This window comes from Athene cunicularia, assembly GCF_003259725.1.
Source record: "Athene cunicularia isolate RWA chromosome 1 unlocalized genomic scaffold, athCun1 chr1_part2, whole genome shotgun sequence".
NCBI classification, from domain to species: Eukaryota; Metazoa; Chordata; class Aves; order Strigiformes; family Strigidae; genus Athene; species Athene cunicularia.
The window spans coordinates 24,400,974-24,424,883 of record NW_020799092.1 but is presented as its reverse complement, the minus strand read 5'-3'; the positions used below and the strand labels follow the sequence as shown (position 1 = coordinate 24,424,883).

The window sequence follows — 23,910 nt, the reverse complement described above, 5'->3', positions numbered from 1 at the left end:
TGTAAATCTGTCAGCCCTTTGACCTTCCTAACCTGATCCCTGGCTGCTCCAATACAAAGTTTCTTTGTATTCCTCCCAAGCTATCCGTCCTTGCTTGCACCCTCTGCAGGCTTCCTTTGGGTGTTTGAGCTTGTCCAGGAGCAACTTGTTCACCCATACAGGCCTCCTTTATTTATTTATTTTTTTTTTTCCCTGACTTCCTCTTTGTTGGGTGCTGTAGTTGTAGTTGTAGCTCTATCCCAGAGGAGTTACTATCTATATAATGTTTTAGAAACCTGAGGGCAGTCAGAAGAGGCTTCATGACTCAAATGTATTGTGCTCTTTACCGTATCATAAGTTTTGCTAGCAAAAATGTGTATTAATACTAAGAACACTTAGCACGTATTAACAGATTGTTCTGCATGTGCGTTAGCTCTTGTTTTTCCTGTTTAATAACCCCCTCAGTGGATAGTGTCTGTATTTGCATCCTGTAGAATAAATGAGCAGATAGAAACTGTAGTTGTTCTTGACACAATATTAAGGTCTTAAATGTGACAGGGTAGAGATCCATCTTATTTACTGCAAATGCTTGAAGAATTTCGTTACATGTGATATGGGAATTATAATTATGCTTCAGTTTTGGGCATGTTCAGGCTCTTCCACAGCGTTTGCTTTACATAGTTTTTCACATTTAATCAGTCAGAAGGTCTCCCAGCAGACTGTTCCATTCACACTCACTCAGCTCAGTTCTAACTCAGCAGGAAATGTCCTCGTCACTGTATTAGGAAGTTGTTCATGAAAATTTGCTCGCTACGTCACTCCATTATTCACTTCAAAGTAGTCTATTGTTATATATTCCAGGTAAGCAATGATATTTACTTGGATAAAATAAGTGGTAGCGTGTCCTTGGTTCTTGTGGTGAGCTTAAGGTTGTGCATGCTGCATGTTCTTGTGGTTATACAGGGAAATCTGAAATCTTTCTTCCCTTCCTATAAAAATGTTTGTCTTTTAGCTTCTCAGCTCTGTCTTTCACTAGGATGTGTTGGTGATATTATCCACGTGAAATTACTTACTTTGCTGTAGACCTGGAAGGCACACTTGTGTCTTAGTTCTGGAAAGCTCAGATTCTTATTTCACATCAACAGAAACAGTGACCCATCTGTATTTTATATACAATAGCACACTCTAGTGTGTATATTAATTAGCCATTATGGATTGCTTCTCATCATATTTAACTCCAATTTTCAGTGATTTAGTACTGTTGTGTTCAGTAATATTTTTTCTCTATATGTGGGTAAATTGGAGGAAAAGTATGTCTTCAGATGAGAAGTTACCAGTTTCTTAACAGAATCATTATGATACTAATTTTTTTTTTTTTTTTTTTTTTTTTTAAAATTTTTTTTTTTTTTTTTTTTTTAAATTATGCTTTGAAAGAAAAAGAGATATGATAATCTTTGTGTAAGGAAAATCTTGATGATTGAAACAATTGAGTCCAATATGAAAAGTCTTAATGATGTAATTTTATACATCAAAACTCTGTAAAGTGGATTTGAAATATGTCTTCTAATTTGGTTGCTAGCAGGGAACTACGGTTTGCCTTTTTTGCATCAGTACAGAAATTAGGAGGGAAGAGAGTACATCACTTCCTAAGGTGTTGGCTTGGATTTGCAGCTAATTCTGAAGATGCCACAGCCTTATAGAAGACAGAAGAAATGCTGTTTACTGTTGTGGACTGATTATTATCAAAAGATAACTTTGATACGTCGCCAGTTGCTTCCTTTTCAGGTGACTGTGTTTGGTGGCCCTAATTTGCAGTATCAAGTCTCATTTTTTGGATGCTGTTTGTGATACGTCTTGGGAGCACTGACAAAAAATAGTTTTTCTAAGCATCTACTTTTTATACTGAAAAGAATTGCGGTTGCTTTGAATTAGATGACAAGAAAGTGAGGCAGCAAGTACCTTTTTCTTCCCTTGTGTAAGCTTTCATTTATTGCTGTTACGGTATATCTGACGTGCAGGCATGTCAGAGTGAAAGGTTTGTAGGGAACCTGTGCAGTGTCTGTGAGTGACGTTTTTCCCCAACAGTTCAAGACAGTCTGCCCCTTAAAAAGTTAGAAGAAAAATAGATCAACTTAAGGATAAGTAACTATAATGAAATAAAATAAGTTTGAGGTCTTTACTCTCTTTTCTTCCCCCATCAGGCCTCACAAATCCTCATAATGTGGATCTTACGTAGTACTCTGTTGAGAGGTGTTACCCTTACACTTCCCAGTATGTGCAAAGACATGCTCTGCATTTCTGTCAAAATGTTGGATGTTAATAAAGACCCTTGTTTAAACTGTTTATGCTAACAATCGTTCACTTAAACTGAAATAATTTAGGAAGCAATTCAGTAAAAAGATCTAAAAGAAATGCTAATGCAGTTGGCGGGCAGTGACAAGCAGCTGGATGGCGGCGGGTCAGTCGCCTTTCCTGCCGTCACAGCCACTTCAGAAGGCTTCTCTGCCCCACAGCATCCTTGGGAACTGCACCTCTCGGAAGCTCACCCGGCATTTGGATCCATCTGCCTCTATGGTGATTTGATTCACAGGGGCCTAACAAAAGAAAAGGAGAATCTGGAGTCACTTGGATTTTAGATTGTAGGAAACCTTTCGAGGTTCGATCTTCTTCTCGTCCTTATCATTGTAGTTTTATTGGATGTATTTCTGAAGGCACATACACTTGCTAGCATTAAAGCATGTATTCTTACGCATGCATTATTCACGATGACATGTTTCCTCATATGCGAATCGCAAAATGGAAAAAATACAAACACTGGTAACCATTGAGCAATGAGTTGCCTGTTACTTTCATACTATATCCATAAAGAATGCCTCATGCTCTCTGGAATGATTAAGATTTTGATCACAAAATAAAATAAACCCCTCTCTCTTCCAAATTTATGTTTAGTTACTGTCCTTGTTCTGTTGTGAGCTTCTGTCCATCACAAGGCACAAGGAGAAGGAGTGAAAGTCCTCTGAAGATTATTTTACTTAAATTTCAAACTTCTCAACTCATGTTTGATTCCTTTCTTAAAAGCATTCATTTAAAAAAGAAGGGAACAACAACATTCTTAAAAAACCTCTCCAAAGTCATACAAACCGTGCAGGAGAATTCTACAAGAGGCAGGAAGCACAAAAATTCTTACCCGTTTGATAGGAAATCTGAATATTACATTTTAATTTCGGGTCTACGCCATTCAGAACTTTTCACAGAACTTCCCTTTTCTTTCTTGCAAGCAGAGTAGTAGTTCGAAGAGTAGTTATGTCAATTCATTGAACTAATTTTCCTATGGAAAGTACACATTTTATTGAGGATTTGTGAAGGACTGACATGACCATTGTTCATCAAATCAGTATGCTGCTGTTCTTGGAATGCTTCTGTTGTGTTCATGGCCAAATCATGAAACTCAGGAACATGTTAAACAGTAAATCAATGCGTACACTACCAAAATGTGTTACTTAAAGTGACTTCGGGTCTTTTTCTTATTGGATATTAAAAGGACCAAGCACACATTATTTGAGTGATGTATCTATAAGATTCTGAAACAATATTTTACAGACTTTCAGAAGAAAAGGCCACCTATCCTCAAAACAATTGAAATGCACCTTTACAAGTTAAAAGAACTAAACTTATAGGCCTGCTGTCTTAGCTGAAAAATCTTGCCAATAGACACAGAAAAAAGGCAATGTGGTGTTCATCAGGCTGGATGAAGCCCTTACTTGGGGGGAGCATCGCAAGGTGACCTTCAACGTTTTGTCTGTGTGCTTGTAATAGTGGCCTTTCATTCTCTCTTCTAATTCTGGTGGAGAAATTGATTGCTAGACCTGACCCAAGCAAAACTGATGCCTTACTATTAGTTCTTTGTTAATGAATCTTTTCCTTTACTCTAGGAAATATTTTAAGAAAGTAAGTACTGTAAAAAGTGTTGGATGGAATCTTCATGTTGGTAGTTATACCTTGGTGTTGATGCTTCAACTTGTGTTACCAGTTTGCATGACTTTGAACGAGTCACTAATTCTGCAAAACTTGAGCATGGATTATAAGAGGACAAACTGCAATTTTTTTTGCTATGTGGCTTGATTTGCCTGTTAATGCTACTGAGAGGTGCTGTACTTTTTTTAGAATTAAATATGTTACTTCCTTGGTCAACACACTTGATCCACTATGTCTCATTGTTCCATTCAAGCTAATTCTGTGACAGGTCTCAGATGGAAATCTTACTGTTTTCATTTGCTCTTCTCAATTAAAGGTTTTTTTTCAACATGGAATGCTTTTTCTTCAGTTTTGATTTTGTTGGTTTGGGGTTGTTTTTTCAGCTAGAATACTTAATGACCATTAACGCCCTCTTCCTATATAATTCTCTTTTCACGTTTGTGAATCCAGGATATGCTACTATAGTAATTACATTTTTCTTAATTTTTGCCCCCATGTTCACTTTTTAAAGGGACGTATTTGTTAATGATTTGTGAAGTTTTGGAGCTAAGCACTGGATCATATTTTTCCTCCTTACACCAATTCTGTAGTTTCGTACTGTAAAAATATTTCCAGCTCATCACTTCTTTTTTTTTTTTCCATATGTAACATCTGAGTTTAACTAGTTTGTGGTGCATCACAATGTGACTAAACCGATGTACCCAGATGTGCATTGTTATCTGATGTAGTAGTTTATTTACTCGTCAAAATAGTTCTGTCTTCCATTCTGCTTCAGATTAGTTGTTCTCTTGTATTCAAGAGAATCTGAATGTCTTATTATAATTGGGGCAATGATAAGAAGTTTGCATTGCTGTAATTTCAGACTTTTTGCTAAGATAGCCCTTGCAGGAGAAGGGAACTGAATGACAGAGCAGAAACCTCTAATCAAATATAGAGTTGCAGACAGATTAATTGATTTTTTTTTAATGGTGTTATAAGTTGAGCATGGTTTGTTAGACACTAGGTTTTGCTTATTTCAAATAAACAGATCTTAGATAACGTAGAATTGTATCAATTAATTTCAACTTTAATTCTATCCAAAAAGCAATAAACATGTAGTGTAAGGTGTGTATGGTTTGCCCCAATGAATGCCTTTCTGCTTTCTGCATCAGTTTTCCAAGCTGATGTAAAGCACTGATGATGTGCTGTACTAGCTAGTTTGATCCTTGAAGCAAAGAAGGAAGGAGGAAAAGTTTTTTTATCTTCTTACCAATCGGTGATTTGAAAACAGTGGGGCTGCTTACTGATAAGCACAAAATGCTGATGAGAATCTAATGGTGTTCACATTGCAGACCCAGACAGCAAGCCACAGGCAAGTGTTTTCATGTAAAGGCAAAAATATTAGAATGTTCCTGTCCATGTTCTTCTTACATAATACTGTGAATTAAATAAAAAGTAAACAGTAGAGCTTTATTTGAAAAACATATTCAGGATGTCTTATGCAAGAACATTTTCCTGGGAACCTTAAGAGTAAAAAAAAAAAAAAAAAAGATAAAAAGAGCTATGTAATTAGTAGGAAAAGGGTGTGGTCTTCTAAGGATGATGAATATGATACTAGTCCATTTCAAATTTTTATTAATATAGGCAGTAAACTACATTTTCATAGAGAGTGGTTTGGAATTCCTGCCATGCACAGGTATACCAAGAAACCAGAAAAAAAATCAAAGAAAATTAAAAAAAATATTTGGAGAACCATTTAGAATTATCTGGGGACTAATAAACTAAAATTTAGACATAAAAATAAGTTTAATATTAGAACCAACTTGAAATGAGCATATACATAATATCTAAAGAGCCAAGATGCGTTCATTTCTTCTTGATTGATACCAAAAATTAGGAAAATCTGCTCTCCCAATTGTAATGTCAGGTGTCTACGTTGCATATAATGTTTCAATGTTTTTTATACAGGAGAAGCATAAGCAGGAGTTAGAAGACATGAGAAAAGCTGGACATGAAGCCTTGGGTATTATTGTTGAAGAATTCAAGGTAAATGAGTTGCCAAGACAACACAATTTCCAAGTAATATTATTGTAATAGTATATAATAAGTATGCACTACAGGCAGACTTCTTGAGTACTGCTTTTTCTGGTTGCTCAACCTCTTTCACTTTAAGACTGTGTTTTCTGTTGCTTTCAATTTAGACAGTTTGCCATGAAATTTTGCATGACATGTTTTCTCACTCTGCACTTTGGGAAACTTCACATAAAGTAGGTTAGCCATTTTCGGTAATGAAACTTAAAACCAGGACAAAAAAAAAAAAAATAAAGTCAGTTGTGGTAAACTTCGGGTTTGATTATTTATCACATATCCACATTTTGGACCTTCTCAGTCTCAACAAACTGCACTTGCGGGAAGACAGTCTCACAGAGAATTCAGCAGGTTTTTATCTGTACAGGACTAAGAGAAGGAGTTAAGGATAAAATAATCTGAATCTCTAATTCTTCTCTCACGTTGTTCCTATTTCCTCTCATCTGATAAAATGAAGGAACTGGATGTTACCATGGACAATAAATCCTGTGTCTTTTGTGCTGTTATGGAAACTTTCTAGTAAGAAATGCACAGAAGGACAAGAACTGAATGAGAAGGAGTAGGTGAAGCTAAGAATTCTGTTATAACTAGACTTAAAGAGGTAAAGAGGATCTGACAGAGAAAAAAACTGATAATGGGAAACGGAGAAGACGAGTGTTTTTGAGAAAGGAGACAGAAGACCTGTCAGGCAACTGTGAGCTGGGGACACAAATCTGTCCATGTCATTAGTGAAGGGGAAATTCAAATTGTAACTGCTCAACAATGGTAATTTGTGACCAAAGAATGATCTGGCATGGAGGGCAAGGAGGCCCAACTGCACAATGGTTAAAACTTGCTGGAAGCAGGAATGCCCCAGACAGAAGGACTCCATGTCAGGGAGTGAAGTGTCCCTTGGGAATGAGATAAGAAATGTCTCCAGCATTGTCTTGGAGCAATCCATCCCGGAATGTGAGTGCTCAGGGGCCGCTTCGGGTAACCAGTGAACTGGTCAACTGAACACTGGGCTAAGGTGCCCCGTGCTGATGCTCACATGGCTGGTGCTGATGCAAGAGTATATGAGGAATTGTCCCCTGTTGCATCTCTGCAGACTCCCCGTAGAGCTGCTTATGGAGGTAGGACTGTCCAATCCATTGCTCATTACATCTTTTAATGTTGAAGAGCAAGCATGTTTAATTTGCCCCAAGGGGTATGATAAAAATTCCCTAACGTTAGTTGGGGTTGGTATGGAACTGCCAAGGTAAAAAGGGGGTAGGATTGAAGTTGAGTCTTGTGATTCAGGTAATAAGCTGAAAGCTTCAGTCTGGGATCTACTGGTCCACCTGTGATACTTTGTCAGGGGGGACAGGCATGTTGGTTGGTTTCCAGCAAATACCCCAAACTCACTTGCAGTGCACATTTCTGGTGGTGTCAGATCTGCAGCTCCAAGAGAGCTGCCTGTGCCAGATTCCAAGTCTGCTGCAAAATTTGACATCTTGATGTTATGCAAAACTTTTTGTTTTCTTTTTTCAAATTAGTTTCTATGGGGCTTGTAGGCTTCATCCTCACATATAAGGTAGGCTTACCAAGTTCCACATCTGTGAGAGGACCACTCTGTAGGGGACATGATGCTTCTAGTACCCTCTGATTGAAGGCAGCCCACGTTGTAGGCTTCAGAAAAATGTAAAGTAATTCTAGTGATCATACGTGTTTGCAAGACCTCATAATAAGAAAGGTTTTTAAATAATTCTGCTAATAACTGTTGGTAGTGTTCTAGCTAATACTGGAATTGGATGACCTGTAGTAATGTGTCTGTCTCAATCAGTGCATTTATTGATTATAATACTGAAACAATTATTCCATCTAAAGGGAACCTATCCAGAAAAAAAGTTTCAAAAGTTTCCATTACCAAGAAAAGTTAAGTATGGCCACCGGTAACGTCCCATTTCTCCATACCTCCCTGATTTCACTTCTGGAGAAGAATTATTTTGTGTGTTTCCCCTTACTTTTTGGGGAACACTCTGCAATGGAAGCTCTCAAATGGGAATTTTCTTTTGGACTGTCCCACTGAACATGTTGCGTATCAGCATTTTTCATTTCTTTTTTGTGCTAGATGTGTATAAAATATTTTGAAAACCTTAGTAAGCTGTTTGTAATTGCTGTACTTATGTTCCCTCCTTTTTATTTTTGAAAATATAAACAAATTATGAAATGAAATAATTTTATAGTATTGAATGAAAGTTCTGTATGTTGTCTAGATATAATTTTTCACTATTTTAATGCCTTTGTGTGAGCTAAGGAGACTTTTTCATGGATGATATCGCCCCTTTTAAGGAATAATCTCTTTGTGTATAGTTGCATAAAGGAATATACTCATGTGCCATGTTGAGCTTTGAAAACTATTTTACCGGTCAACAGCAGCTGGGAAGATCTGATGTGCCATCTGGAAAAGACGACTCATGTTTATCAGTATCTATGATATGGCAAAAAAAGATTAGGGATTTAATCGAATAGTGTAATTCTAAGCAATATTTATATTTAGCATATTCTTTCTCAACGACTGTTTATATTCAAGTTTCCTGTTGCCTCATGTGGTTAGTTGCCATATTTTGGTCAATGAGATCACAGTATTCTGTGGAGAAATAACATCAGATATGCCAGCCTCCGAGTAAAACACTACAACCAACCTTTTCTGCAAACATGCAGTGAGTTATTCTTCAGGGTAACCAGAAAAATCAAGTTTGTTAGTTTTTTTTTAAAAACTCAAAACTTTTTTGGGTTGTTTGTTTATAGCTTAAATACCTTTTTAGTAACCCTTTACCATGTACTTGAAAGGAATAACAGTGAATCATCAGAGAATTGAGTGAAGGGGAAAACTGTTCTGTAGTTTTGTTTGAGAAAATAATCTCATGGACTTAAAAAATGTTAATTCATGGTTAATATTTCAATATGGAACAGAATTTAAATTATTTTTTTTCTTAAGTGTGTGAGTTAAATGAGGGTCTGTAGTTATAAAAGTAATATTTTTACATTTTGAGGACTTTTTAACTACACATTTATTTAGGACTTTACTAAATTCATCAGACATGTTGGCAGTTAGTAGTCGGATAACAAAGTAAGAAGTCCTACGTATAACATTTGTTTAAGCCTGTAAAGTAAATCTGATTAATCCTTTTAATGAAATACAGAATTGTGGAATTCACTGACTCTTATTTCATTTCTGATTAGTCATCCTTAATTTTATGCTGAAATATGTCGTCTTATAGGATTTAAAACTGTTACACTAATACATACCACTTATATGCAGAAGTGCTTTCCATTTTCAGTAGATTTTGTCAGTACTATCTACTTAATCTCCAAATTACCTTGAGTGTGGAAATCCAGCTACTCGAGTCTTCAGAATTGTTTTAAAGGCATGGAAAGGAGAAAAATCTTTATGATGAATACAGCCCTATTTTGCATTCCTTGGGTTTTAATAAAACAAACTGATGCAGATTATTCCAATCAAGTGCCGTCTTGTGGGCCAAATTAAGTTGTTGCAGTCATGACTGTTAGAATTATGACTAATTCTCTCTGATGCCAGCCGACTGTAATTTTGTAATGCCACTCCAAGCAGAGTTGTAGCATGAGTGAATGTAACACCCAGCGTTGGTTATTTAAGGATAGCAAAGTAAAAGTATGAACCATTCATGATTAGCCCCAGAAAAGAATTGCCCGAATCCCTCAAGCCCCAAATCCTCTAAATTAGGTATTGAACCTCCGGGTTGAACAACAATGGAAAAGAATGGACTGCTTGCCTTTTCTGTATTCCAGGCGTAAATACACCTTCCTGCTGGTAGATTTGTGAAAGTGCCTTTCTTTTGGCATACAAAGGAAAAGAGAAGTTGCCTGGTCCTTTTTAATATGGCAGCAGCACTGAAAATGGAGCTTAAACAAGAAGTCAAATACCAAATGATCTAATTTCAAGGATCTGAATATACCAAATCCCTTAGAATTACTGCAGTTGTCTTTGGAATATTAGCGTGCCAAGATGTGCTGACAAATTCATTAAAAGAGACTGTAAGACACTTTATAGCACAAACCCTCAGAAACCTTGGTCATTGTTAAGCATCCCACATTCTTACCTTCCTTTCAACAAATAAACCACCTAAAACACAGTCACAAAATTTGTATTAAAAAACATGGGAAAACAAATTAAAACTGAACTTAGTGTTCTCTGTAGGCCAAGTTTCCCCTTCTTGTGTTTACCTAATTTTGTTTAATTTCTGTCATTCGTGTCATTATTTTTTTAAACTTTTATCCCTGGTAATTAACTACGGTAAAGAAAAGTAAATGTAAGTCTTGGAAATGATGCTTGTGGGATCATGTCTCATTCTAAGATATTTACCATGAGCAACATAAGGATTTTTCCTCTGCTTGTTTAATCAAGCTTTTGTTCTGAAATTGTCAGAGTTCTGTAAATAGATGAGTTAAGATTTTTAATCTGCTTTGTTTATATTTCTCACCATATAAGATATCCTGTAATGTAAGCTTTAATGAATATGAGGCAGGTGTATTTATTTGATGGTATTTATTTACTTAGAGTATTTTATGCAATTACTAGTCTTCTAACCGACAGCTTGCCTGAGTCAGATGTGTGTTTTCGTTTTATGGAAATTAACTTCAAGATGCAAAGTCCTTTCCAGCCCTTCCTACAGTGAGAGTTTTGTCTATCAGTTTTCAGTGTTAGGTGGTTGATTTTTTTTTTTCAGCTTTCTAGAATGTAAGAAAAGAAAGATTTGCAAAGTATGGGATATGTGGGGACCATGAGATTGTCTTTCAAAAATATTTGTGTCAATAATAGACCTCTGAAAGAAAAATTTAAAAGATTTCATGACAAAAGTTAATCTAGAATATGAGGATATATCTTCTTTTTTTTTTTTTTTTTTTTTTTTTTTTTTTTTAGACAGAGTTTATCCCTAGTAAGGAGTGAAGACTCTTGAAGTGTGGCCAGTTCGCAGCTCTTTAAAATACCAACTTACTTTATTGAGTTTCCAAGATGACATACTGGCTCAGAAAGGCCTGACACATGAATAAAAGGATAAATTCAAAAGTTGTTGCAAGGGCTTGTATTTCACTTCCCAACTTCCTTACTTGTTGATGTGCAAGCTGCGGTAGAATTGAAGTGGGCCTTGAATATTATACAATGTTGGGTTTTTGTGATGAAGAGCTGGCTAGGAGAGGAGAGATTCCTTGTAATTTCTACCCTATAGGAGTACTCATGTACAACAGTGATGCTACTGTAAAAATCTTTCTACAGAATTCTGATAAAACCAAGGTACAATCAATCTTCTGAAGATCTGGCTATCAAAAATATTTTATTATTGATTAAGGCATCTTGATATTTTAACAGCTATCATAAAAATTATATCTCCCTCCCTTTTTCGTAAGGATGACTTTTTGTATGTGGTTCAGGCTTCGAACAATAAGTATGGTGTTAAATATTATAATAATTGAAAGCTTAGAGTGAGTCTGCAGTTTATTTCTGACAGGAGTCTGGGCGACCAGTGTTTTGTGGAAAATAAATCATTTGCACTGACATGCCAGTAAAACTGAGATCTCTAGATAAAGCGAGCATAGTATTCAAACTGTAAGTTGTGGCTCATTACTGGTACACCAAAAGGAGCTGAAAAAGAAACTGAAGTTGTTTGTTATACCACTTTACAAAAAACATGCTGCCTTATTGTTGTGTTTGATTCAAATGGTTTTCACATTAAGTCTTTGAAACACATGACTAAAATTCAATTCGCACTGTAAACAGGACAGTGGTTAGTGAAACCATGAGGCTTCTTCGTACCCTCATGCACATCAAAATGTGTTGACCTTTTGTAAAGAATAACTTGAGAAGAATTTTCCACAGGAAATTCTTTTTGACTTGATATCTAAAATTTCACAGCACGAGTTCTGTTTAAAGCTTCGGTATACGCTATGATTATGAGTGAAAACAGGTCAGGAAATTCAGCTCAACTTTTTGTTTTATTTAGACTCTACTTCATTGTAAATTGAAGGTTGACTCTGACCTAAGCAGGAGTTTAGTTGCTTTCATTTTGGTCGATATTCGCATGTACAGAAAACCTCCTTTATTCCATAGCACCTAACTAGAGATGTTTCATTTTCTTTCACTTAAAGGGAAGCTCACTTGAAAATAGACTGAGTGTGAAATTATGTAGTATCTTGGGCTGAAGTGGATGTTGGATTCTGTTGAAAAAGACATTTTCAAAAATCTTTTAAATAGTTTATATAGTATGTGTACTAGCTAATAACTGAGTTGTAACACCACCAGTCAAATAGTACGTTTTATTAAGTTAATTTATCTTCTTTACGGGAAAGAATTTTGATTGTGTCCTCTGCTCTGCCTTATTGTTCATCAATTGGTTAATTATATTTTGCTCTTAAATAAACTCTTAGAAATTAATTAATGGTGAAGACAGAATGCTGAATGAGATGAATCTTTGTCTAATGCTGAGAAGCATAGAAATTCTTATGTACTATTGCTGGAATTAATGCTGCTATTTAATATAGTTCGTATGGATGCTAACTTTACTTTTCACTAGAATATTTTGAAAGGTGACTTGTTTTGGCCATCCTGACTCAGAATTTTTTTTAAGTAAAGGAGGTGTTTGTTGTACTGTCTTGTATTTAGTTACTTATGCAAGTTAATGGTGCTCGAGCAGGGGAGAGAAACCAGAGAGGGTATTCTTTTGTATTGACTAAGGGGATTGATGCAGTGCTTTTAAGTAACATTCCGGAAAGTAATGCAGCATCAGGATGCATACTGATTTCCTGCTGATGTTTCATGTAAGTTGATCTAACATTTTCAAAGAATGATACATATCTGGGAAGTCTGTTTTTTGCATAGATTGAAATTGCTTTCAAACTTTTTCAAAAGAGATGAGAGGGGATATTAAACTCTGCTCTGTTTTTCTTCTTGCGCTTTTTTTTTTTTTTTTTTTTTTTTTTTTTTTTTTTCTCCTAGAAAAAGAGGGAGTTGACCGAAAAAGATTTGGCAGTTTGTTACTGTTAGGGAATTTGGGATGAATTTGGAGGTAACAGCCTATATTTTGGGTATATAATTCAAGACGGAGTCTCATAAATTCTATCTTTTTGCCATACAATAAATGCTGTTCTGGGCAAGCTGCTGTGATTTCTTTTGCCAGTAGAATGAAGACAACATGCACTAGGGCTGGGAAAATAGGTATGTATTAAAAATGGGCTGGAGCGTCTGCGCTATGGTTTTGGCAAAACCATAATCACCGCACTTTTGCCTTTCCAAGGATGAGGACATGTTTTAGAAAGCATCTAGTACCCTACACGTAACACAACCTGTAGAAATACTGGATAAAATTTCGTGATCGTTTCTATTTCCTAATCTTTAAACTTTTCAGATTGGGTACAGTACAGTTTTTCAGTGTCTAGTCTTTATGCAGTGATGCATTTCTCTATCATTCCCACCATACATGTAGTGTGAATCAATTACATTCCAGGCCTGCTTAATTGTCTGACCATTGCTGTAGTATGGAATAAAGTAATTAAGATGTGTATTCCCTTAAGGGCACCCCAAGGTGATTATGGATAAAGTTCTTATTAGAATGTTTGGATCTAGTTTCAACTCAAGGTCTTATAAAATTGTTCTAATATGTGAAACTTTGTTAGGTCTTTGTCTGAGCTCAAACGGGGATTGGGACTAATTTTTTGGGACTAATTTTTTTTTTTTTTTCTGTAAAATTCCAGTTTATAAGGTTAAAATGGATTCATTTTTAATCTTTCTGCAAGCTAATTTAAAAGTGTTTTGTACTGTCACTTAAATGTGCGAAGATTTTGATAATGGTTTGACAAAATAATGGTTTCTGTGATTTTTATAACCCATCACACGTAAAACTAAAATAGATATGAAGACTCATTAGAGTACTTGTTCTTAAGCTTGTTTTATTTTGTTTTGTCAGAAGCCACAAGGTGTTTTTTGTTAGTGAAGGAAAAGTGGGATCAATTCTGTGATAGTTTTTTTTAGGGGGTTTAGGAGAGACATGAGAAAGGAGGGAAGAAGCAGGATTTCTTGAATGGTTTGGAACTTTTCTGATAGTTGGAGCTTCAGAAGACTTGCTTGGCTGTCATTGTCATCCTACAAGTCCTGTTATTTGGAGCAGCCACACTGTATATAGTTACTGTTAAATGTGAGCGTGCACGTTACTCCTTAGGTTTCCCATTAACGACGTGAATTTGTTCTTTGAAAACCTCCCCCAAGCTGTTGATGTGTATATGGCCAGAAACAATGAACAGAAAACATAAAACAATTTGGTGATGAATTACAATGTGCATTGCAAATGTGGATTATTTCCAAGTGACAAAATAGCAAGTAGAAGATAGAACTTCTCCCAAATGAATTACAGCATTTAAACTACCTTATCATACAACTAAACCATTGAGTGTGTACAGACAGCAGAACATGTTCTGTCCCCCCTCCAAAGGATCTACAAGGTTCTAGCACATTCTACAATTGCTATTATTTTGTTGTTCCTTACGCCATAAAGGCTGCTTTACTACCACGAATCCAGAGATACAGATATTAGAATAAGAACGATAATCGGCGAATCTTTGACATTTTAGGACTTGGAAAATTTGGCTTTATCACTCGTGGTTCTCTGGGAAAGGAAAATCAGGACTGGGGTAGAGTGCAGACTCCTAATTTTTCTTTTTGGTTAAATTCCACTAGTTTTAGTCTGATAAAATGAGAGGAGCATGTAAGGATTTATTTATCTTTTTTTTTTTTTTTTTTTTTAAAAAAAATTGGACTGTAATCTATCTGATACCTGATAGATTTTTGGAAAGGGACCTAAAGGTTTGCTACTCCATATCTGACTCTGATAGTTTCTTGTCACTTCTGTGAATCATCTTTCCAGTACTGAAACTGAGAATACCAAGCTAGATTAATTGTTAAAATATGAGACATTTTATTCTTGTCCCAAGATTTTGACCACATCAAACCCAGTAGATACCTCAAGTCAGGGTAGTTTTTGAAAGTAATGCTGGTTTCAGAAGAATCAAATATAGATGTGTAAATTTGGCACCCTTTTATTCCCCTAATAATTTTCGCAGTGCTACTTCCTACTATTATTTTCTTTTTCTGATCTAGAAGACAAACCAGCTAGAGATTAAAGTCTGATGCTTAAAACTTGACTGAATTTTAGCTCTGATTAGCTAAGAAGATTATGCCAAGTTGAAAATTAATTCTAACCAAACCAAACCTAGTAAAACAATGTCAGTGTAGACATTAATTGGTTTTCTCAGTTAATGTTTTTTGTCCCAGTTCAGTAATGGTGGAAGTGTAATACAAGATACGGGGAAGGAGGAAATGTTAAAGGACCATGTATATATGTTACCTGATTACTTGGAGCTGTGGTGATATTTTTAATTTTCTTTTCAGGAGTCAAAGGAAAAATGTTATTTTTACTTTTTTATACCTAAATATGCTGTGATTATTTCATACATAAGCCTGTCTTTGATTAGTAGAAAGGCATCAGTTCAAATAATCACACTGTTGAGTACGTATGAAGTATGGTTATAGTCACTATAGTGGCTGCAGTTCATTCTTATATTTCTGCATGGCTTTGTATTTGAATTTTAAGCAAACCGCTTTAAGTAATGGTTTATCAAAGGTAACACAGTTCTTTAAACCGTTCCCTGATGCAACGACTTATGTAAGGGGTGGGAGGCAGATTTTTGGAAGCTGAGGAAATTACAAATAGCAAAAGAAGATCTAGTAACTGCCTGAAAAAAAAAAAAAATAACTGCTTATTTGGCTCTAGTAAAGACTAAAAGGCAACCTCGCTTTTGGTTAAAGGCAGATGTAGTTAAGGCTTGTGAATTGTGTTGTCCTGAGATAGGAGGGGGGGGGGAACCCCCAAAAAGCAAAAAGCTTATTTGATAAATGTAAAGCAATCTGAAAATCTGAACTCACCACTTCCTTTATGACCATAGCAAGTGGAGACTGAGGCAACAAATGTGATAGGTGTGTAGAAACAGATCTACATCAAGACTGACACCTCTTGCCATCACAGTCCTGAAACTGGCTGTTGGTACGGGATGGCCCTTGCCATCCTGAGTCAAGGAAGTTCATTGCACAATATATAGAAGGAAAAATTAATTGCGAAGAGCACCCATATTGAAATCCTGCCCTTTGACTTCATGCAACAGATGCCGTAGGCTACATTCTGCTGTAATCCTACTTGAAATGTTTCAAAGAGCTATTAAAAGGAGTCTGCTTCAGGAATGCCAGCTTGATATTAGGTCAGTGGCCACAGATTTATGGAACATCAGCCCCCCAGGATAATTGTGTAGTTAATTAAAGAAGAAAGCAGTGTTTTCAGCACTGATAAGTAGTTGCCCAGGTTAGCAATTAGTCAAAAGACTTTTAGTGTCATTGTACTGGAAGAAGTACGTAAGTATAAGAGATGTCTGTCATTAAGTAGCTGAATGTATGTTACAGTTTAGTAAATTAATTATAGTAAATTAGCATTTTTAATGAGCAGTCTTGAAATCTGCAAAGGCTTTGGATGGATATCATGTACCTCCTGTATTTACTCCATCAAGTAACCTTAAATGGTGGTTGTGATCAGTCAGAGAAGGAAATTACCTCTTTTTTTAACTCTATGCTTTCTTTTTTTTTAGTCTTGGAAAGACATTGCTTTATACCATCTTTATGTTCATATTTACGTTTTATAGTCAGCTGGAGCCAGGCAGATGTAGGATATATGCAATGAACACAGCAGTGCCCTAGGCAACAACTGCATCTTAGATTAGAATTAAAGGAAGCTGTCAATTTTAGCTTTTATTTTTAAAATAGTCTTATTTCTGATAATTTCTTAAATACAGGACATGATTTCAACAATAAATGAAGAATAATGAAAGACTAAATTAAGAGTAAGATACCTTCGTCTAGCCATGCCAGTCCTCTGTGGCACTTCACCGTTTGTACTTCAGAAGAGTAGACTTTCTGTTTTATACAACTGCCTTATCTGACAATGCTGACAATTATGATCAGTCCTGAGCAAAAAAAATTTCTCATAAGAATAAAAACATTCTACACTTTACAATAAATTAGAGCTCAGCAATGATTAGAAGCATATCTTATAACCATAAGGTTCTGAGAATCTTCAGATTCCTCTTGAAAGGGGAAATCTTATTTTTATAGTAAGGAGTTATTGCTAGTTTAAGTGATTATGTGACACACTTCATCTTCTTTTAAGCGACTTGAAAAGATTTGGGCCTTGGAATAAATAATTTATTTGGAATTTTAAAGGTCTGCTTGACTGGAGGATCTGCTGAATGTCTCCATAGAAAAAAAAAAAAAAAAAAAAAAAAAAATGGCACAACATGGAAGCTATCTCTGAAGTACTCTGCCGCATAGAGGGCTTTTTCTCTCTGTCTCCTTACTCAGCCAGCTAGTGGAATAGTCTAATACAGGATCAGTTCTGTGCTACTATTTAAACTACAATAATAGTGCGTATGATAGAAAACGAAGGTTTTTGTTTCCGTATGTGGAATTTTGTGTATTTTCTAAAGAAAATAATAATCATAATAAATTAAAAAATTTTAACAACCTCTACATGCCATCCAATGAATAATAATTATTTCCTGGAAAACTGAAAGTCCTTTATACCATTTAATAGGAATTTAACAGTCGCCGGTTAAGTTTGCATAGCAAAGTGCATAAAGTGACTCAACCCTTGGCGTGAGCAAGAAGCTATCTGAGAAACGGCGTTGCGACTTAATGACCGTTCTGTTACTGTTTTCCCTAAGATCAGAATTTAATTTTTTTTTTTTTTTGTGCCAGTTAAAAGAAACAATTCTTGTCACAGTAGTTTAGGCAAAAAAAAAAACCCATACCCCAAAGTACAGACTTAATTTTTACCAGTGATATGTAATGTGTACACAGTAGGTTTTCATAGTACAGAAGTTACACTTCTTTGAGAGTTAAGTTTTTGTGTTTGAATTTATATGAATAAAAGAATGAAATTTAGTTGAAAAGAAATCGGGGATTTTGCAAGTAAACTTAGGGCTAGATAAATCGCTTGCAAACACTAGTAAATGTATTCTTGGACTTTGATTAAAGTATATGTTAAACACCTTTTTTTACCTTTTAAATCTCTGCATCTGTGTTGAAAACTACTACCATACTGTAGCACTACTAAAGAACACTGATTTTTGGCACAAGAGGCTAATGAGTGGAAAATTTTGAATGGTCATTAAAAAATTGTCAGATTTTTTTTTTTTAATACATTTTTTGGGTTGTTTTTCAGTATTCAAAATCATGTTTAATGTGTGTGTTATGTTCCATGAAGTAAATATATCTCTAAAATAAAGGTTGTTTGAAGGATGAGATTTTTTTTCTTTGTCTGCATTTGGGCCAAAGGTCTGTTTTCTATAAAACTTATGTCTGTTTTAACTTACACAGTAATTTCAACTACTTTACTATATCGATTACTAGTTTAAAATAGTTTTCTACATTGTGTATAAATAGCCCTATGAATATTTGGAAAGTGACATAAATATTTTACAATATTAGGGAAAGAGACTTGCATAGCATGAGTTAACTAAGTCCTGTATTAAAATACCGTCATTGTTTAAGGAAGCCTGAGTGTAATTCCTCCAATGGTAATTTGTTTTTTCACATATCTTAAAATTTTTTATTTCTGTTTTTGCGTTCAGATGCTGGAAATTCGGCAGAGTTCAGTCAAGTGCATGTGAATACGCACGTGTGCATGCACACGTGCTCACACACAGAGTTCCTAATTTTATCATCTTTTCGTTACTGTCTTGGTACTTTGACTTTCCACACTTTGACTTCCACTGCTTCACATTTGAGTGTGAACTTCCTGGGGGGGCGTTCTTTTATGTTTTAAATTACTCAGAATTTCCATCTGCTTTTACTTGACTTGTGGTTGTGAAGATCATGCTTGGCCCATGGGATCTTACACTGAGCCGAGAGGATGTGGAGTTTTGTCAGCCAGGGAAATATGTCTGGCTTTTTTTTTTTTTTTTTTTTCTTCTTCAGCAGCTTTCATATGCTTCTCTTCTTGTGTGGTCCCACTAAACTGAGTAACAGAAATACTCTCCCTCTCTATCTTGTGTGTGCTGCTCTCTTTTAAGCAGTCTGTGTATAAGAAATCTGAGATCCAAAAAACTTTAGTCCTGACAGAAAACAAGGTAGTGTTACATAGCAAGGTACTTTAATAGTTGCACATTTCAAATCTATAGCAGCATTCCACATTCTGGTAATATACAAGTATTAGTAGATCTACAGTTAACCAAAAAACATCCCAGTTATATCTTTGCTGAATATTCTGTCCTTTCTTTTTGCAGGCACTGCTACAATCTACAGTTCAACAGCAAGAAGCAGCTATTGAAAAACAATATATAATAGCAATTGAAAAACATTCTCACAAATGTGAAGAACTCCTTAATGCTCAGGTATGGATGTGCACAGACAAAAATCCTTGTGACTTTCTTTTAGTTTCAACTCTGTTTGAAAAAATATTAACATATGTGATCACCAAAGAAAATAATCAGTCCTTCACCTTGTGTCCTCAGCATTGCAGTAAACACAAATTTTAATACACACAATAATGACTCTTCATCTGTTGGGATCAAAGGTGTTTTATAACATCTAAACCTGTTTAGAATAGATTCAAGAAGAATGTATCACTGAGAAAAATTCTCAGAGCAACTTAATACTTATTCCTTTAACAGCTGCCATTTTTTGTAGTCTTGGAGAGAACATGCAATTATTTTTAATTTATGTAGTTAAATGCAGGATTTGATTGTATGGGATTTGCACAAATTTTTTGATCCAGATCTCTTGATGCTTCGTAGATAGTGGGCACAAACATCTGAGGTCCAAACCTATTTTATCTCATGGAAATCTTACATAAAAAAACCCCAAACCTAGCTATGAAGTATTATATAATATTCAGAAATACAAATATATACATGAATAGGCCTATACTGGCTCATTTAACATGACCTGAGTAAAAGCACAGTGCGTAGCAAGTATTTGAAATCAGATCAATTACTGATGAGTATCTGAACAGTGTAAACCTGTTTTGTTATTAAAAATATCTTGGTTTGACTTAAGTAAAGTTCTTGTATCAAAAAACATCAGTATATAAGGTGTTTTTTTTTTTTTTAAAAAGCCAACGTTCTAATAATTTCCTGAAGTCATTTACATTGCAATTAACAGTATTAACAGTTACCTTCTAAGTAATGTTAGCAACAATTCTACTAAAAATACAAAGGGTAATTGTTTATTTAATTTTGTTGGGGTATGTTGGACCTAAATAGATTAAAAGTCCTCTTGAAGTATTCCATTTCCATCATGATTATTTCCATTTCCATTGTTTTATGACCATTTCACTATTCTGACCATATCAATTAACACTTAGTGCCAACATTTATCAAAAATATAAGCATCTGTATAAAAATCTGTATGAAGGAAAGGTGCACTAATTTGGAGAAATCGATTCTATAATGAATGAGGAGTTTATTGCACAGAACTACAGTTACTTAATGTTTGCCGTCAAACTCTGCCTAATAAACAAGTAAAAATGAATTTTAAGAAAATGTTTTGTGTTTCTGAAATTAACATACTGTTTACTGACCCAGTAGCGTTTTCTGAACGTTAAAAAGGAGTGAGTTTCTTGAAATCTAGAAGCATTATAGGAAGATTTTTTTTGAGGATGCACTTACAGGTGGAGCAGAAATATTGCTCCTGTGATCTGTTACATCACAAATCAAAAGGTGCGGACAGAAATGTGAAAACGTGTTCAAGAGTTTCAGATTTACCTGAGGAGAACCCAACGATGTAAGGGACCGACTGGTCACAGGACAGGAGATTACTTTTGACATAACACACTGCCCTCTTCACATCGTGTCTACGTTCAGCACTATTTAACACCCCCTTTGGATCCCAGGAAAGGTTTACATTTTGTTCACCAAGTTCCAGGTCGTTTCTCACCCAACTCAATCAGGGTTTAGCATCTTTAATTGTAATATAAGTATGGGATTTTGAAGCCTAATTAAGTAGACAAGTGTGAGTTCTTATGGTAGAACTACCAGGTTTAATAAACTAGGATTTACACAGGCTCATTTTGTTCGCTCAGAAATCTTTGTTGGAAGAGATCTGAGACATGTGTAGCATATTTTTATTCTTTTTGAATACATCTATTAAACGTGTGCTTCGGCGTTTGTTTTAACATTTGGTTTTGTTCAGATGATTTTGTTCTGTGGTAACAGTTCAGATTGCTAAAATGATTACTAACGATTATACACCAAGTTGATTGAATCTTCTGTGTTAGGAGATTGTACTTGCATATCCACCTTTACATGGAGAGCTGTAAGTATCTTTATCACTGTAAATTCTTTTTTGGCACAGCAGTAGTCACACAGTGCAAGTATGTTCTGTACGCAAACAGCTTTTTTTTTTTTTTTATTCCCTTCTAATACTCTTGCCTTACAAGCAGTATTTTTTGCCTTCAAACTTTTAAGCACACATAAAACTTTGTCAACTCACATAATTTTTTGTCCTTGTCATTCTTTCTAATATTTTCTACTTTACTTCTTGTTTTATTCCAGTTCCACAAAATCAAGATTATCTCATGTAATAACTCCTCATGCTTTCTCCTAATCCCATTTTCCCCTTAAATTTCCATAACCCTCTCTTCCAAAAGTGTCCCTTTGAGAAGAACGATAATCTCTGTTTCTCTGCTTGCCTTTAACCTATCGTTACAGTTTATTTAAGTTTTGGATTTCGAAGCTGTATTTTATCAAGGTGTTGTGCCTGTTATGGTGATGCCTGTTAAAAGTCTGCCTAGGGAGGTACCATGCTGCTGATACAGTCAGTCTACAAGGAAGGCTGTTATCTTCCAGGGGAGGAGAAGGTATGAAAGGCTAGTTCTATCATTCTGTCTCAGTTTCCTGCTGGACAAATTTCTGCAATTTATCTTCAATCATTACATGTGAGGTTTTGCAGCATACTGGCTAGCTATAAGTAACATCATCATCATCTACAGAGGGGAACCATCAGCCCATCAATACAAATTGTCTTCATTTCTAGATCTTGTTTCAGGTCTGTCGGCTGTCTTTGCGCTGTACTTTTCTACTAGATGTAACTCCATAGGTCTGCAGTTTAGGACATTGCTAAAATTGCGGAAAGTTCTCGGAAGTAAAATTCTGAGCCATTTTCTCTTCTGGCCCTTCTGACAGATGCCTTCCCCACCAATCTTAAAGTAAGAAAATTCCGGTCTATTTTATTTTCTAATTTAGTTTCCTCTACCTGAAGTTCAGTATAGTCTCTGACACACTATAGCGAACTGCCTCTCAGTGAAGTGTCCCTCTGTATTAATCATCATCACTGTCCATGAAACAAACACTGGAGAGGTGAGCTGGTGGTATCAGTTACTATTCAGTTACTGCCCACAGATACCAGGTATTTCTACATCTATCTTTTTTTTTTGTTGGGTTTTGTTGGTTTTTTTTAGTCCATTAATGTCACTTGTTTCAAATATTTGATCCCCAGTGTCCCTTAGGTCTGGAGTTTGTGTTGAAAGGACGAGTTCCCTCAAACAAGTTGATGATCACTGTAATAGATGCTTCCTGGGGAACAATCTCTAGGGCTGCTGTTTTTCAAGGATATACACTCTATAAACATTTCAAAGATCAAACCAGGCATTCTTGTGGCATATTCAGGGGCACCAGGGTCTTGGTGTCCTTCATTAATGAACAGGACAATGAGAACTCTTCTCCTTTATGCTAGGAATCAGTCATGTCCTGTACTGAATATTGAGGAAAGCAGTGCATGTCAGCTGTATATTTCTAGCATTTGAGAAAATCGGAGAAAATGTCACTGGAAAACACACAGCAGTTTATTGCAAGTTGGAAAATCGCAAATTTTATCCTCATCTTTTTCTGAGACACAAGCGTATTTGACGTTGCCTCCTGAAATGAAGACCAACTTTGATCTTGTGGTTTAACTCATACACTGTATGAAAATACATACTGAAAGACAGGATCATTTCTATTCAAAAGTTTGATATTCAGAAAATGAAGACACCTATTACAGCAAATGAATAAAAGTGCTTCAGTATATTCAGGTGTTCAGTGCTACAAGTGAGATATCACATGGAGTAGAACAATATGTATCTTGCAAAGTATGAATATTAAAACCAGAAACAAAACCCAAAGTCAAACCAGACATCTGACAGTAAAATTTACCTCTCTGTGAGATCACTGACAAATTCAGATGATAGTTCTACCTTCTTTAGTAAGTGCTAGCAATCTTTTACGAAAAATGAGGCATGGAAAAGTTCTACAGGTGACGCATACTTTGATTTTTAATGGGAAAGAGCAGCAGGTTTTTACATATCTATAATTTCAGTTCATTAAATATATCTCATACTCACAGAGAAACACCGTTTTGTCACTGAGACTTTGTAAGTAAGCAGTTGTCTGGGCTGGATGCTGGATGCAGCTAGCAGAAGCGGGTATCACTGCCAATATTCTGCTGTCCCGTACTTCTGTACGTAGAACAGAGTGTCTTTCAGCTTTCCCTGTTTTCCAGGGTTTGAATATCCAAGTAGATTTTTCTTCTGAACATAGAGAAGACATAGAGACTAAATAACTTGAAAAAGCACAGACCCATAAAAGGCACCATAAAAAGACGGATTAAGTAAGCATCAGTTATTTAGAAGTATTTGCTATGTAGGGCTAGGATATTCTAAGGAGTTTTCTCATCAAGTTTGCTAGATCATGAGCATGATGATGTGAAAGGAATGACCTGTTTTCACTGAAAACCCTAGAAATGATGATGTTATCAGAAATTTC

The 23,910-nt window shown here is 35.5% G+C and overlaps 1 protein-coding gene across 6 annotated transcripts in view; it reads left to right on the top strand.

Moving 5' to 3' along the window:
- Positions 1-23,910, top strand: part of CCDC91 (coiled-coil domain containing 91) — a 147,792-nt gene that overhangs the window by 64,432 nt on the left and 59,450 nt on the right. For all 6 annotated transcript variants that reach the window (XM_026868472.1, XM_026868467.1, XM_026868470.1 and 3 more), the window contains 2 exons: positions 5,902-5,979; positions 19,396-19,503. In XM_026868472.1, the coding sequence (XP_026724273.1) occupies positions 5,902-5,979; positions 19,396-19,503 (186 nt within the window). The remainder of the gene's footprint in view (positions 1-5,901; positions 5,980-19,395; positions 19,504-23,910) is intronic.